The sequence below is a fragment of the Sinocyclocheilus anshuiensis genome, unplaced genomic scaffold, assembly GCF_001515605.1.
Source record: "Sinocyclocheilus anshuiensis isolate Anshui unplaced genomic scaffold, SAMN03320099.WGS_v1.1 scaffold326, whole genome shotgun sequence".
Lineage (NCBI taxonomy): Eukaryota > Metazoa > Chordata > Actinopteri > Cypriniformes > Cyprinidae > Sinocyclocheilus > Sinocyclocheilus anshuiensis.
The window spans coordinates 148965-162412 of record NW_015546098.1 but is presented as its reverse complement, the minus strand read 5'-3'; the positions used below and the strand labels follow the sequence as shown (position 1 = coordinate 162412).

The following is a 13448-nucleotide window of genomic DNA, read 5'->3' as shown; positions in this document are numbered from 1 at the left end:
CCTGTCCTCCCGCTTAACCTCATCCTGTGTGCTCTTCTCAGCAGACACCGGAGTAGACTGCTCAGTTGGGTCTGCTCTCTGTTTCGATGGACTTGAAGAATTAGAATAATCCTTGCATGAGTCAGTGCACTCTGAGAACGTTCTCTCCAGCACACAGTCAGGGAGTTCAGGCCAAACCATAGTCTCCAGGTTCAAGTTACTCTCTTTTCCACCAAAGGAAGGGGAATGCAGAGTAGCCTGTTTACTTGGAGCTTGGAGAGAAGAGTTTATTCCACCTTGCAGTAGATCTACAAGTTTTTGAAATTCAACTGTATTCAGCTTCTCAGTATCAGAATGCTTGTCTTCATCAGCAGAGGTGTTATCTTTGTGTTCAACAACACTGGATTCCAAATCAGTGTTCTTAAGTGTGTTATTTCTTGAATTCTGACGTCTTCCTTGGCGTTGACTTTGAGACTCCAGTGGCCAGTCCCCCACAAAATCCAACAGCTCTGGCCTCACACCTTTGTCTTCAGACTCAACTTCACATCCCTCCTCCTTATCTTGCCCTGAGGAATCAATCCTGGGGTCAAAGTTCACAGGTTGATCCACGGCACTAGTTCCTAGGACATTTCTGTCTTTTACTCTGTCCCTCCTCACACGCTGAGCAATGGACTCTGAAAACGCCACAGGCAGCTCCGGAAACGTTTCATGCGCTGACGCTACAAATTCTTCAGTTGTCCCGCAACTCAAATTTCCCAATTCTTTTTCCGTGTCCGCAAGGCAGGCATCTAGCTCCAAGTCTAACCCTTCAGCATCGAGCAGATCAGACTGAGGTGTTCCAGACCCTTCCAGAATGTTCTCACGGAACAACATGGATTCCTTGGAACTGTGGGAGATTATTTCACCTTCTTCCTCACCTGCAGATATGGTACTGTAAGTCTGGCTAACAGAGGACACATCGGGCAGAGATGAGGAAAGGTTTGTGTTTAGTTTGCTCAACCCGGAGTCACCAACAAGATCAGGATGGCTGAGGCCAGGGGGTAAAGATTGCCTGAAGGGAATAAGAGAAATACATAAAAAATTGTATGGCTTCACCCAGTCAGTGTTTTCATAGTTACTAACACTCAAATTGCCCTGAACAACCATATTCTGCTGCTGTGTGAACATAGCTCATGTTTTTTTTATTTTGAAACACAACATAAATACTGTAAAGTATTTATAATGCATATACTCACTGGGGTTGCTCAGTCTCTGTTTGGGTCAAATCCAAAACACTTGGCACCGGTTCCGGTCTTTGTGAATTCATGATGCTCTGGACAGAGACAAATCGGTCATACCTTTCTAATATGCGTCGGATCTTCTCTTTTGATACTTGATGCCTCGTGCGCCTTCATAAAGAGGGCAAAACAGAAAGAGTTTATGGATTATTTTCGAAATGTGTAGTAAAGACAGTTAGTTCTAGTTTGAGGTTATGTTTAACATACTTCTCCAGCTCTCTGGGTTTAGTTTTCCACCAGGTATCTGGCTCACGAAACAGCACCCTATATCTGTGTTTCTGTGCCTAGGAGAAGGAAAAAGAAGGCCTACAATCAGCACAATGGACTTTTCTGAATCTGTTTGTGTGCACACTGTCATGTATGGAATATTCTAAAGTTAAACCAATGAATAAGATCTATAGCAATGTATAATTGTGTAGTATGATATACGTATTACAATAAAATTCACAACTGATTTTTAACAATACAAACAAAATATGGACACTGTTTGATATGAAACATTAATAACTTGTTTCAAAATAACTTGCTTACCATAGCAACATATGGTTTCATCTCCCAACATTGCATATTGGTGTTGTCTATTATGATGGGTGACTGGCCTTTTTCGAAAGACTCTTTTGCTGAAATGTTGATCACCAAAAAGAAATTGCAGAAAGATTATATAAAGATTAAAGGTGAAGCGTGTATGTGCCATCAGCAGAATAGCGTAAATAATGTCTGTTTTCAAAACACTTCATTGAAATTGTCGTCCAATTTGTAGTCCCTCACCAAACTCACACTACTGGTTGAGCCAATGTCTCTCAAACAATCAAGTGTGTGTTTACAGCGACATGAAATTGGAGAGTTTACAATTTCGCGTTAAATATCGCATGCGATTTATCGTGCAGCCCTAATGGAAATGATCATCCAAATGGCTGACTTACAGTTGTTTCAGCATATTAAGCTGGTATAGGTAGTCAATTTTGAAAAAGATCTAACTGTGTAGTCATAGGGTAGTTAAAGGTGCAGTAAGTGATTGATATTTGACCAAAACAAAAATTTTACTATATTTTATTAGTACTATATTTCACCAAAACAAACCACTACCCAAAAGGATCACACCCCTATCTTGATAGCTCCGCCTCCAAATTCACAAACATACTATGCAGCACAGGCACCTCCCCCATTACGAGTGGCCACGCCCCTTACTGGTGATTGGCTACACGTGTGTTTTGGTGCTCTGTCCGATCCACTTTCAACAGTGTTTATTAGAAATCGCTTACTGCACCTTTTAATCATTTAACCAAGCGGCAACCTCCCGAACCAGCTCCTGCCTCTTTGCCCATTTTCGATTATCCGGGAGTGACACGCGGCCAAGATGGCGACGGCTGGCTCCGCCCACTTTGAGCTTCAAAACCGCTCTTCAGAAACCTACGGGTGACGTCACGGACACTACGTCCATGTTTTTATACAGTCTATTCATTTAACACAAAGGGCAATAACTGCAATTAATTGTACACACCAGACATTTTGCTTTGGTTTGAGCTAAACAGGCCTGTAATACTCACCTCTCTGGTGATTCCACTCGTGGGCCTCTCCTAGTAAATGGGGCTCAAAATGGTACTCTCCATTTCGAGTAAAATAAGCATCAGTGCTTAAAACAACCCCTCCAGGGTTCTGCGCCAACATAGCACTAGACAGCAGAGAGAGACAAAACTAAGACACTTTATCTATGAAGCTACCCTACAGCAGAGTGGTCAGTGTAATTCTGATCATTCAGATTAGTTATCTGCCAGTGTGCTTAATCTCAAAATCTAAATACGGCCAATGTACAGTATGTGCTGGTATTCACTACGGCATACTTTGATAATTATCATGCATTACTGCTTGGACAGTATGCATGCTAAACAAATTTTAAATGAACTAAGGTCCACAGGAGGTTCAAATATTTACGTAAATATTTTATTTACTGTACTATTTCTAATTTCATTTGGTTTCCTAAATGTTCTTGTCAAAGGCCAATCTGATGTTTAAAAAAAGTAAACTGAGACCTCACTAAAAAACTTCAACATGGTTTGTTTGGTTTTGTAATGCGATTCAATACAATACCATATATCATGAAAAAAGCTTCAACAATCATCAAAATAAGAAAATTTGACACCACCACATGGCAAAATTCCTACCAATGAAGCGTTACCTAAGGACAATCCATCTAAAATAATATTAAGGACTCAAAACTCAAAAAGTTAATATAACTTCCCCCTTAGGAAATCTATTTCCTGTACATAATAGAGTTTTGTATGTCATGAACTAAATTGTTCAATGAACATTATACGCTATGGTCTCTCTTCTTGTGCAATGTAAAATACCAAAAAAGAAAGGATTTCCTATGCTATTCCATCTCTTTTCAATAGAATAACACACATCCCAGATTTTTGCATACTTGGCAAGGGTGGTTTTGCCTGATCCAGGAGCCCCTCGAAGTAACACCAACACCTGCCCTTCTAATTTGAGCCTGTTCCTGGAGGGCAGAGTCCATGACTTCGGTACAGTTGCAGAAGGTTTCAGAGGTGCTTGTCTGATAGGTCCATGAGCCAACCATTGAGCAGCAGGGATGGCATTAGAGCTCCATGGTGTGGAGTTAGGAATGACAGGTGTAATGAAGGCAGGCCTCACAGCGCGGGGATGAAACTCAGCAGCCTGAGTGTTCCAGAACATGGCAGGTGTGCTGAGAGCTTCTTGATGCTGCTTTGACGTTGTGTGGTTACGGAGCTGATCAGGTCTACGGTACACCTGAAATGCTGAGGGTCTTGGTCCAGTAGAGCTGGCCTCCAGTGTTAGGTGACTGAAGTCAAGAGATAAGGTTTTGGTCTCTGGGATATGAGCCCCACCAAAACTTAATTCATTCACCGGTGAACTACCACCACGGGCCTCACTGAGCCCGGGATCAGAGTAAGAGGCCTGCTCTGGTAAAGTCTGATGAGCTGGAAGCGGAATCTGGGATGTAAGAGGCAGCGAGGAGAGAGGGAACGATTGAGAAGGAGGGGGCAGAGACGACAGAGGTATGGAGGACATGGTTTGAGTCTGCTGTGCCGTCAACGTTTGAAGTTCCTTATCTATGAGAGCATCAAACTCTTCTGTAAGGAGTGTTTCAGAAGGATTGAGCTCAGGTGGTGATGCAGGCTGGTTTGAAAAGGCGAAGCTCTGCGCTGCCTGAGTGATGTTCGCTCCCAGGAGAGCGGCAGCCTGCTCAAACCCTGAGACCGGAGGAGGGGCTGGGGCTGTGCCCTCAGCAGCGTCTGACAGCTCCAAAAGAGAATCCATTGCATTGTCCACTAATGCAGAGAGATGAACAAGAAAAAATTAAAAATGTAAAAAATAAAATGTAATTTATTTATTTTTTTTTTTAAATGTGTGCAGTATTTAAGGACATTGTGAAATATTATTACCATTTAAATAATAAAAAAAAAATTCTACTTAAATATATTTTACATTTATTCTTGTGATGGCAAAGCTGAATTTTCAGTAGCCATTGCTCTTTAGTGTCACATGAACATGCTCAAGAAACATTTCTAATTATCAATGTTGAGAACAGTTTTTGTTGCTGCTTATTTCTGTAGAAACATTCAACTTTTCAAAAGTTTGGGATGAGTAAGATTTTAAATACATAAATAAAATAATGAATACTTTCAGGGAGGATGCATTCAATTGATCAAAGCTGATAGTAAAGGCAATTATAATGTTACAAAATATTCCAATGATGTTGTTTTTAAGCTTTTAATTAATCAAATAATCCTGAAACAATTTATTAAAAATAGTAAGCAGCAAAAACTATACAATAAAAGTCATTTTTAATAATTGATCACCAATAATAATTGAGCACCATATCAGCATGATTTCTGAAGACTGAAATAATGGCTTCTAAAACTTCAGCGTAGCCAATACAAGATCCAATTAAACTGTAAATTAGATTGCAATAGAAAACAGTTATTTTAGATTGCAATAATATTTCACAGTATTACTGTTTGTGCTGTATTCCTGATCAAATAAATGCAGCCGTGGTGAGCCTGAGACATGCATTTCATAAAACAATGAACATAAAAAACTTAAAGGGGTCATATGATGCAATTTCAAGTTTTCCTTTCTCTTTGGAGTGTTACAAGCTGATTGTGCGTAGATAAGATCCCTGAAGTTGCAAAGACTAAAGTCTCAAAACCAAAGAGATATTCTTTATCAAAGTTAAGACTCTGCCACGCCCCCCTAAAACGGCTCGTTCTAACACGCCCCCACATATCTACCTCACTATGTGGGAATATTTGCATAATGCCGCCCAAATGTGCACGCAAAGAAAGAAGGCGTGGTTTCAGTAACCGCAGTTAGTGTTGAAGCAGCCATGTCAGGGAGACGCTGTGTGTTTCTAGGCGAAAGCAAAAGCACTTTATTTGGCCTTCCGAAAGTAGATGCATTTAGGAATCTTTAAGATTACTTACAACAGAACAGCAATGCATTTTATGGACGACCGTTTCGTGAACCTAGGACAGGAGGTAATTCTGACTTTGCTATGACAATCTGGCACTTCTGAATCAGCTACTGTTTTGTTATTAGTTTAAGTATTTGCTATTGACTGTTCAAATGCGGAGTTTTGCGCATGCGTGTGTGTGTGAGAGAGAGAGACAGGGTCACATCACTCTGGAGTCAGCTGTCTTAACCGTGGCTTGTGTACTGCAAACACATACCAGCTTCATCACTGTTTCTGTCACGTGACTCTGTTCCCCTTTCGGGCTCTGTCTTTACATTTATTTTGAAAGATGAAGCTCGCGATTATGGTAAGGGCCGTTACATTTCTGACGAGTGCTTGCGTGTTCGTCCAATCACAATGCACTGGGTCAGCTGGCCAATCAGAGCAGACTGCGCTTGTCAAAGGAAGGGGCTTTGTTGAAAACGACGTGTTTGAGAGAGGCGGGGCATAGAGGACCTACAATAATGTACAGTATTTGAAAAATAGTGTGTTTTTTGAACATTAAAGCATGTCAGCATATTCTGTTACACCAAATACACAAAATAATGATCTTTAAAAAAGCATCATATGACCCCTTTAATTATCCCAGCCTTTTAGTGCATGTCATTTTTCATTTTAAGAATGTAATCATATCATACGTTGTGACAATGTCAACTCCCACGATTTCCCAAGTTTAAAATTAATATAATAATACACTGGAAAAAAATTACTTGTAGGATTTACTTGATAAACAAAATAAAATTAACACATTTTAAGTGAATTTTACTGCTACTGCTCTGTACAGTCTACTTACTATTTAACTTAACATTCATAAATTAAGTAAATATTACAGAATTATATTTAATTTCACATACAGAATTAAGTAAAGTCTACTTACCCAAGTTAAGTAAATTTAACAAAGAAAATAAGTAACTTTAGCTTGGCCAGTAAAAGTTTGCGTAATTTTTACTTAGTCAAAGCTTACTTGGCAATACTTTGATTTTACTCAATATAGCACCTAATTAAACCATGCTTTTAAAGTGTATGTTACTCAAAAACATCTAAGTAAATAATACAATAGATATCATGTAGACACCATATCTACATAATTAGTAAAGCGGCATTCATCCGAAAACAGAGACTTCAGTATGGTACACAATACACAATGACAGGTTCATTTTTGAGTAGAAATGTGTCATTTTGAGTAGAAATGAACTACAGATGTAACAAAATCGCACGTTGCTAAACCTAACAACAAAAGCAATGATAAAACAGTGTGGGAAAAAAAATCAACCTTATTAATTTTTCATGGCACAGTGCATGATGGGAACACTAGTATCAGAAAAGCTGAGTAGGTTTTACTTAATTTTACAACACTGATATTTAAGCTTTAACTTCTACAAGCTTGAATTGAGTACTAATATAAAAAAAAAATTATTATTGCCTTAACTAACTTTTTCCATGTAGAATTACTTTTGTTTTTCTGTAGTATTTACTTCACCACAGAATCATTTTTACCAGTGTAATTTAAAGGTGACATAAACTTGTGTGTGAATGAGAACTTAGTTTAGTACTCACATGCTGTGAGAGCCGCTTTCTGTCCGTGTGCACTCAGAAAACTGTATATAGGAAGTTTAAACTAATATGGTTTAAAGCGCATGCGCGATAAACATGATAATCAGAACCAAAACTGCTGTTATTAGCAGGTCCAAGCTGTAATGGAGCAGCTCTATTCTGGAAAAGGGGGCGGGGAGCAGCAGCTCATTTGCATTTAAAGAGACAGGCCCGAAAAACAGCGTGTTTCTGCTTCCACTCAAAATAGGCATGTTCAAAATTATATAATAAATTATCTGTGGGGTCTTTTGAGCTGAAACTTCACAGACACATTCTGGGGACACCAGAGACGTATATTACATATTGTAAAAAGGGGCATAATATGTCTCCTTTAAATAGAAAATATAATAACATCAAGTAACTGCATAAAAGCTTTTGGTACATGTAGCTGGTTTAGGATGGCCATTAGGAGATCCAAGCTGATCTTTAAGCATCTCTGACCACCAGCAATAAACCTGCTACTAGTTGGTCAACCAGGTAAAGGTGGGAAAGCTGGCTTTGGAACGTGGTAAGTTAGTTGTCAGTGTAGAAAACAAATGCATGTTCCACAACAATAACAGGTTATTATAAATACCTTCCTGTAAATTATTGACACCTGCTAAAATCACAGCCAGCCTCCTACCTTTAAAATCTGCCTCTGAAAGCACCATGTAAATGACATCGGGGTCCAGATGTGAAAACATCTCCTGCATGCTCTGGACGATTTCGTCTCGGCTTTGAGATTCCAGCTGACCGCTCCTGAACTGCGTGGATCCGAAGCGGTCATCTGATGAGTCCAGCCGGGTCACAGACGAGCAACTCGCCCCGTGTGCTCGACTTTCGGAGCCGCTGCCGTATTCAGCCGCTCGGGAGGGGCTCAGTCCGTTTTTCCTTTTCTTTGGCATTCTGCTGTGGCCCGACTCAAACACACCGACCACAAATCCACTGTTTACAAGTTTCACCACAGGAAGGAAAGTACAAGAAACACCAGAAGAACAACAACTTCTTCTTCTTTTGGTGTTTATAGGCGGTTCACAACCTAACGTGTTGGTGCACTACCGCCACCTACTGGACTGGAGGATGTTTGCTTGAATATATGATACAATACAACACAAGTTTATTTGTATAGCACATTTAAAAACAACTGGTGTTGACCAAAGTGCTTTACAAGGCTAAAAGAAACATGACACAAAGCATTTAAGCACTAGAGAAACAATAAAAGTAGGATGAAAATAAATAAAAGCCTAAAAGAATATAAAATAGTGGAGAAAGGCTAGAATCGAAAGATATTAATGCCAATATGAGTCAAGGGATATTGAAAGCCATGGAAGAAAGGTATGTTTTCAAGGCGGATTTAAAAGTTGACAAGGTTTGGGCAGATCTGATGGTTCAAAGTCCATCAGAAATATCAAATGCGCGATCACCCCTATTTTTAAGTCTGGTTCTAGGAACATATAGTAAATCAGAGTCCCTAGATCTAAGTGATCTAGACTGAGAATGATGAAATGAGGAAAATAAAACATAAAAACCAAGCAAAACATAAACAAACTAGATTAAAAAAAAAATAATAATATATATATATATTCTTTTATTTAACCCTCTATGGTACGGAATTAATTTCTACTCATTTCCTTGTTATTCTGAAAAGAATTAAATATATTGCACTATGGGAATTAAAAGGGCAGGCCTTAAGGTAGACAATGATGTGCCGTTTTAAGGTCACATGACATTTGAATGTCCATCCAAAACTCTTTTTCCCACTGTTACCCTCACAGAAGACACCTGCTGAAGTGCTACAGAAATGGCTCTAACCTCATTTCTATACATCTCTTCTCAAGGGGGATTTTTTTTTGCAGCATCTTTGTTAAGTGAATGAGTTATTTGTATTCACAATTTAACTTTGTCTATCATAGTTGTACTGTACATTGAGAAAATATCAATGTTTCCGTATGGCAACGCTGTTCCACTGTGGAATTGCAGTATTGTATTTATTTTTTATTGTATGTATTTCCTCATTGGGATTTTTAGCATCAATAATATGATTGCAGTTATTTAGTAGGCTATAGTTGTATTTATGTATAAATTACAAAATTATTTCTTCTTTTCAGAAAATGAATACAGCAATATTTTATGGAAAGGCAAATAGGAAGAGTGCAGAGTTAGCTCTTCTGTGTGATAAGAGTGAGGATGAGTTAGCCTTCAGTGAAGGTTGAATGATAGGAATCTACTTATTTTTGGTTTGCTGACAGGATTCCACATTCGATAAGGCAAAGCAAAAAAAAAAAAATCATGATATTATCTGTCTGAAACGTTATCAACGCTATCAAAAACAGTAGCATTTAACACTAGTACACAGAACAAGTAGGTTACAGAATGAAGTGAAATATGCAAACACTGGCCATGATGAAGAAGTCTATGCTAGAAGTGAAACAAAGTCATGCTAAAAACATTCATAAGAGCACTAGACAAAGCAATGCTTATTAATGAAATCTATAACAGTAATAAGTATTGATGCATGAATAATAAACAAATGATAAATTTATCCACCCCTAACCTATAGTAAAATGTTAACAAATTGTGATGCAATAAATATGGTCTAATTGAACAATGTCCATCCCCCCAAACAGAGAAACCATCTTTCACGAACATCTACATGTCTGTCTCTTTTAATGTTTTTAGTTGTGATCATCTACCCACTGGGTGTCAAAGAGATCACTGATAAAATCAGCAACGATGAAGTCGTCAAACGACTCAAGGTAAGAGCCAGAGTCGTGACAAATGCAAACACGTTACTGAAACTAATATATTGAGCTGTTTGATATATTGAAATGTTACCAATTAGAGTCAATATTGTAAAACACTAGCACATGCTTAAACTGCTTATCTAAGTATTATTTGTGTCAGTGGTTCTCAACTGGTTTGGCCATGGTACCCACATTTTCCCATTGTCATCAAGCCGTGCCCCACTTTTTTAGGATATATATACACTGACTGCCTTTCAAAAGTTTGGGATCAGTAAGATTTTTATTACTTTTTAAAGAAGTCTCTTATGCTCGTCAAGGCTGCATTTATTTGAGCAAAAATACAAATTGTGAAATATTATTACAATTTAAAATAACAGTGTTGTGTACTTTAAAATAATTTTTTTTGCTGCGATCAAAGCTGATTTTTCAGCATCATTACTCCAGTCTTCAGTGTCACATGGTCCTTCAGAAATCATTTTAATATGCTGATTTATCATCAATGTTGAAGAAAAATGTTTTGGAACCTGTGAAACCTTTTTCAGGATTCTTTGATGAATAAAAAGTTACAAAGAACAGCGTTTATTTAAAATATGAATCTTTTCTGACAATATAAGTCTTTACTGTCACTTTTTTATTAATTTAACACATCCTTGCTGAATAAAAGTATTAATTTCCTTTAAAAAAATAGAAAGAAAAAAAATCTGCTGACCCCAAACTTTTGAACGTGTATGTTGTTACTGATTATAACGGGAGTGTTTTTTAAAGTGAATAAACTCACGCTAGACTGAAGTCAGTGATGTTCTTTGAGAATGTAAATGTTCTTTATTCGTTTTCTATAGCTGCTGTTTGAATAACTGAGGAAATGTAAGCATTTATAATTAGTAACTTGTATTATAGTAAATTAGTAATGTTTCTGTTAAATTGTTAAAAATCTAATTCAGTCATATTAAAAATATTTTATGACATGGCAACCATAAGCTACTTGACTAAAAAGATATAATGTGTAGTTAATAGATCGCACTAACATTAGGCTGCTTTTAGCCTTACACTGGAGTTGGTTTACTCTCCGGCTATGAATCTAAGTAAGTAAATAATTAAATAAATTAGCATGATAATATTGTGTATCGGCGATCTCACAGGCTATGACTGGAGCATATTGCCCAACACTAATAACTAGTAGTAAAGAGGAAGACACGATCTGTTCACGTGCGATCCACGCTGTCGCTTGAGCTGAGGCAGATACAGCGATCTGTCCTGCCACGTTAAAGAGCATCAAAATGATGTTTATTATTTGAATTTCATTATAAAATTGACAGTGTGTGAAAGATTGGACTTTAGTTTAGTGACATTTTTTTTTCACGTATCAACTGAAAACAGCATTGACTAAAATATCTTTGTTTATAAATATGAATCACAGTTTAAAGAAAATTGATTTAAAATGAGAAATTGAGAAGCACTAGTTAAACCCCACTGTTTCAGTCCATTACTTTTTTTTTTTTTTTTTAAGCAAGGACTAAAATAAAGCAATTTAAGATGCATTATTATCAATTCTGGAAAGCAAAAATTGTGATAGCTAAGTCAATCATTTTCCCCCCATCCGTTAATAATTAGTATGATGTAGGTGCTCAGATTCATATAGTTAACTAGGGATGGAGCTGAGAAATGCAACAGGTCTGCTGTAAGGATGTTGAAGGAGGCTGTTTTAAAGTCGGTATGAAATCAAAATTCACCCTGTTTATTTTCTCTTGTGAATTATTCATCCATGCATTTATTTATTGTGTTATTTACGAGTGGGCCCTTGAATGTGTGAGGCACTTACACTTATTTTAGCTGAAAAATAACAGTCTGTTGTGGTGCAAGATGTTGCACATAGGTATTTATCATTATTTTAATATGTTATTGTAATCCTAAACACACTGGTGTGTAGTGCAAATAGCTTTCCCAAAGTCTGCTTAAAAAAAAAACTTGATTGGCTGGAGAAATCAGGTAGGCATGCCTCAAACTCAATGGTTGAACCAATGTTGCTGTGTCTGGCTGGTCAGGAAGTTTCAACAGACTTGGTTTTGTTTGATGGTATCACTGTGTTTTTACTCTTTACTGAAATCCAGCTCATATTGGCTGGCTTACAGCTTTGTTTCTGCATATTGCAATTTTAACATTGAAAAATTACACACTTTAGCTCTGTGTTATGCAACTGAAGTTCAGCATATGAGCTTGTGGCACTTCCTTCACTTTGGAAATAATTGTGGGGAGATTCACATGCACTGTTTGTTGAATGACAGTTTGATAGAAAGACAAGCTCATCATCTGTGGATTATTAATTCTCACCTACGTGTTATTGCGAATAAAAGTGTGCATGCTTTTTCCCGCACTGTTTGAATTAGAAATGAAAATGTAGTGTAATATGGTGGAGATATATTAGTGCATTGTTGTGCTGCCTCATCCTCTTGATCCTGTAGTTCTGTAAAGTGAAGCCAAGCTTTTTCTTGAGTGTTTTACACATTCAAGTGCAACTGAGAGACAAATGCAACTTGTAGACTGTCTCTAAAATCCTTTATAATCCTACATTTCAACTTGTGTGTCACTATTTGCATTCAGTGTTGAATGGCCGGAGAAACACTGTGAGCAACGATAGTCAGAAGGCTTTCAGTCTACAAATCGCCATCATTTACCATGGATTTACTATAGTAACACTAATATTGTGGCAGAAATGTGGGATAGTCATATCAAATTTTATTATATCATTAATGTACACAAATATTAAATGTCTTAAAGGAGTAATGGAATATAATTACAGTATTTTTTGTGATTAAGCTATAGCATTTGCATTTATACAAAATGTATTTAGACTACTGTTTTTCATACAAATACCTAGAAACCATATAGTTATATTTTTACCATGGTATTGAGGTGCAATATGTGTGGTTTTATCTGTGGTTATCGTGATCTAAATGTATGCTACTATGGAAGACCAATGGTTAATTTTAATAAATCTCAAACAGTCAGAATAATTAGCCTACATTTCACCATATAAAAATTAGGTTGTTACAATGTTTACAGATGTTACTGTTTTTGATAATGAACATAAATGTCAGTGTTTCCCCTGCCATTATATTAGGGGGGTGGCCCGCCCCCCCTTGAAGGTCAAGTTAATTTAATTTTATTTTATTTTCTCTATAGCGCCAGATCACAACAGAAGTCATTTAAAGTTACCTTTCCTATAGAACAGGTATATACCTTGTTCTTTTATTAAGCAAACTAAATAGCCTTATGTTATTTATCTTATTTACACGACGGCATGTCATTTCAGTCTCTACGTTATTGTCGCACTCTCTGCATCACGCACAGCGGGCGCGCACACACACACACACACACACA

At 37.4% G+C, this 13448-nt stretch overlaps 2 protein-coding genes across 3 annotated transcripts in view; one reads left to right on the top strand and one right to left on the bottom strand.

Moving 5' to 3' along the window:
* The window catches only part of LOC107700258 (NEDD4-binding protein 2-like), a 15727-nt gene extending 7403 nt beyond the window's left edge, over positions 1-8324 (bottom strand). The window contains exons 1-7 of the mRNA XM_016501863.1: positions 7970-8324; positions 3679-4570; positions 2804-2928; positions 1788-1876; positions 1464-1540; positions 1215-1367; positions 1-1030 (exon numbers count right to left, since the gene is read on the bottom strand). The exon at positions 1-1030 is cut by the window's left edge and continues 7 nt beyond it. Coding sequence (XP_016357349.1) covers positions 1-1030; positions 1215-1367; positions 1464-1540; positions 1788-1876; positions 2804-2928; positions 3679-4570; positions 7970-8231 — 2628 coding nt within the window. The 5' untranslated portion in view covers positions 8232-8324. The remainder of the gene's footprint in view (positions 1031-1214; positions 1368-1463; positions 1541-1787; positions 1877-2803; positions 2929-3678; positions 4571-7969) is intronic.
* A 1691-nt stretch (positions 8325-10015) lies between these two features.
* Positions 10016-13448, top strand: part of LOC107700294 (sister chromatid cohesion protein PDS5 homolog A-like) — a 33419-nt gene continuing 29986 nt past the window's right edge. For both annotated transcript variants that reach the window (XM_016501903.1, XM_016501902.1), the window contains exon 1: positions 10016-10082. The gene's annotated coding sequence lies outside the window, so the exon portion shown is untranslated. The remainder of the gene's footprint in view (positions 10083-13448) is intronic.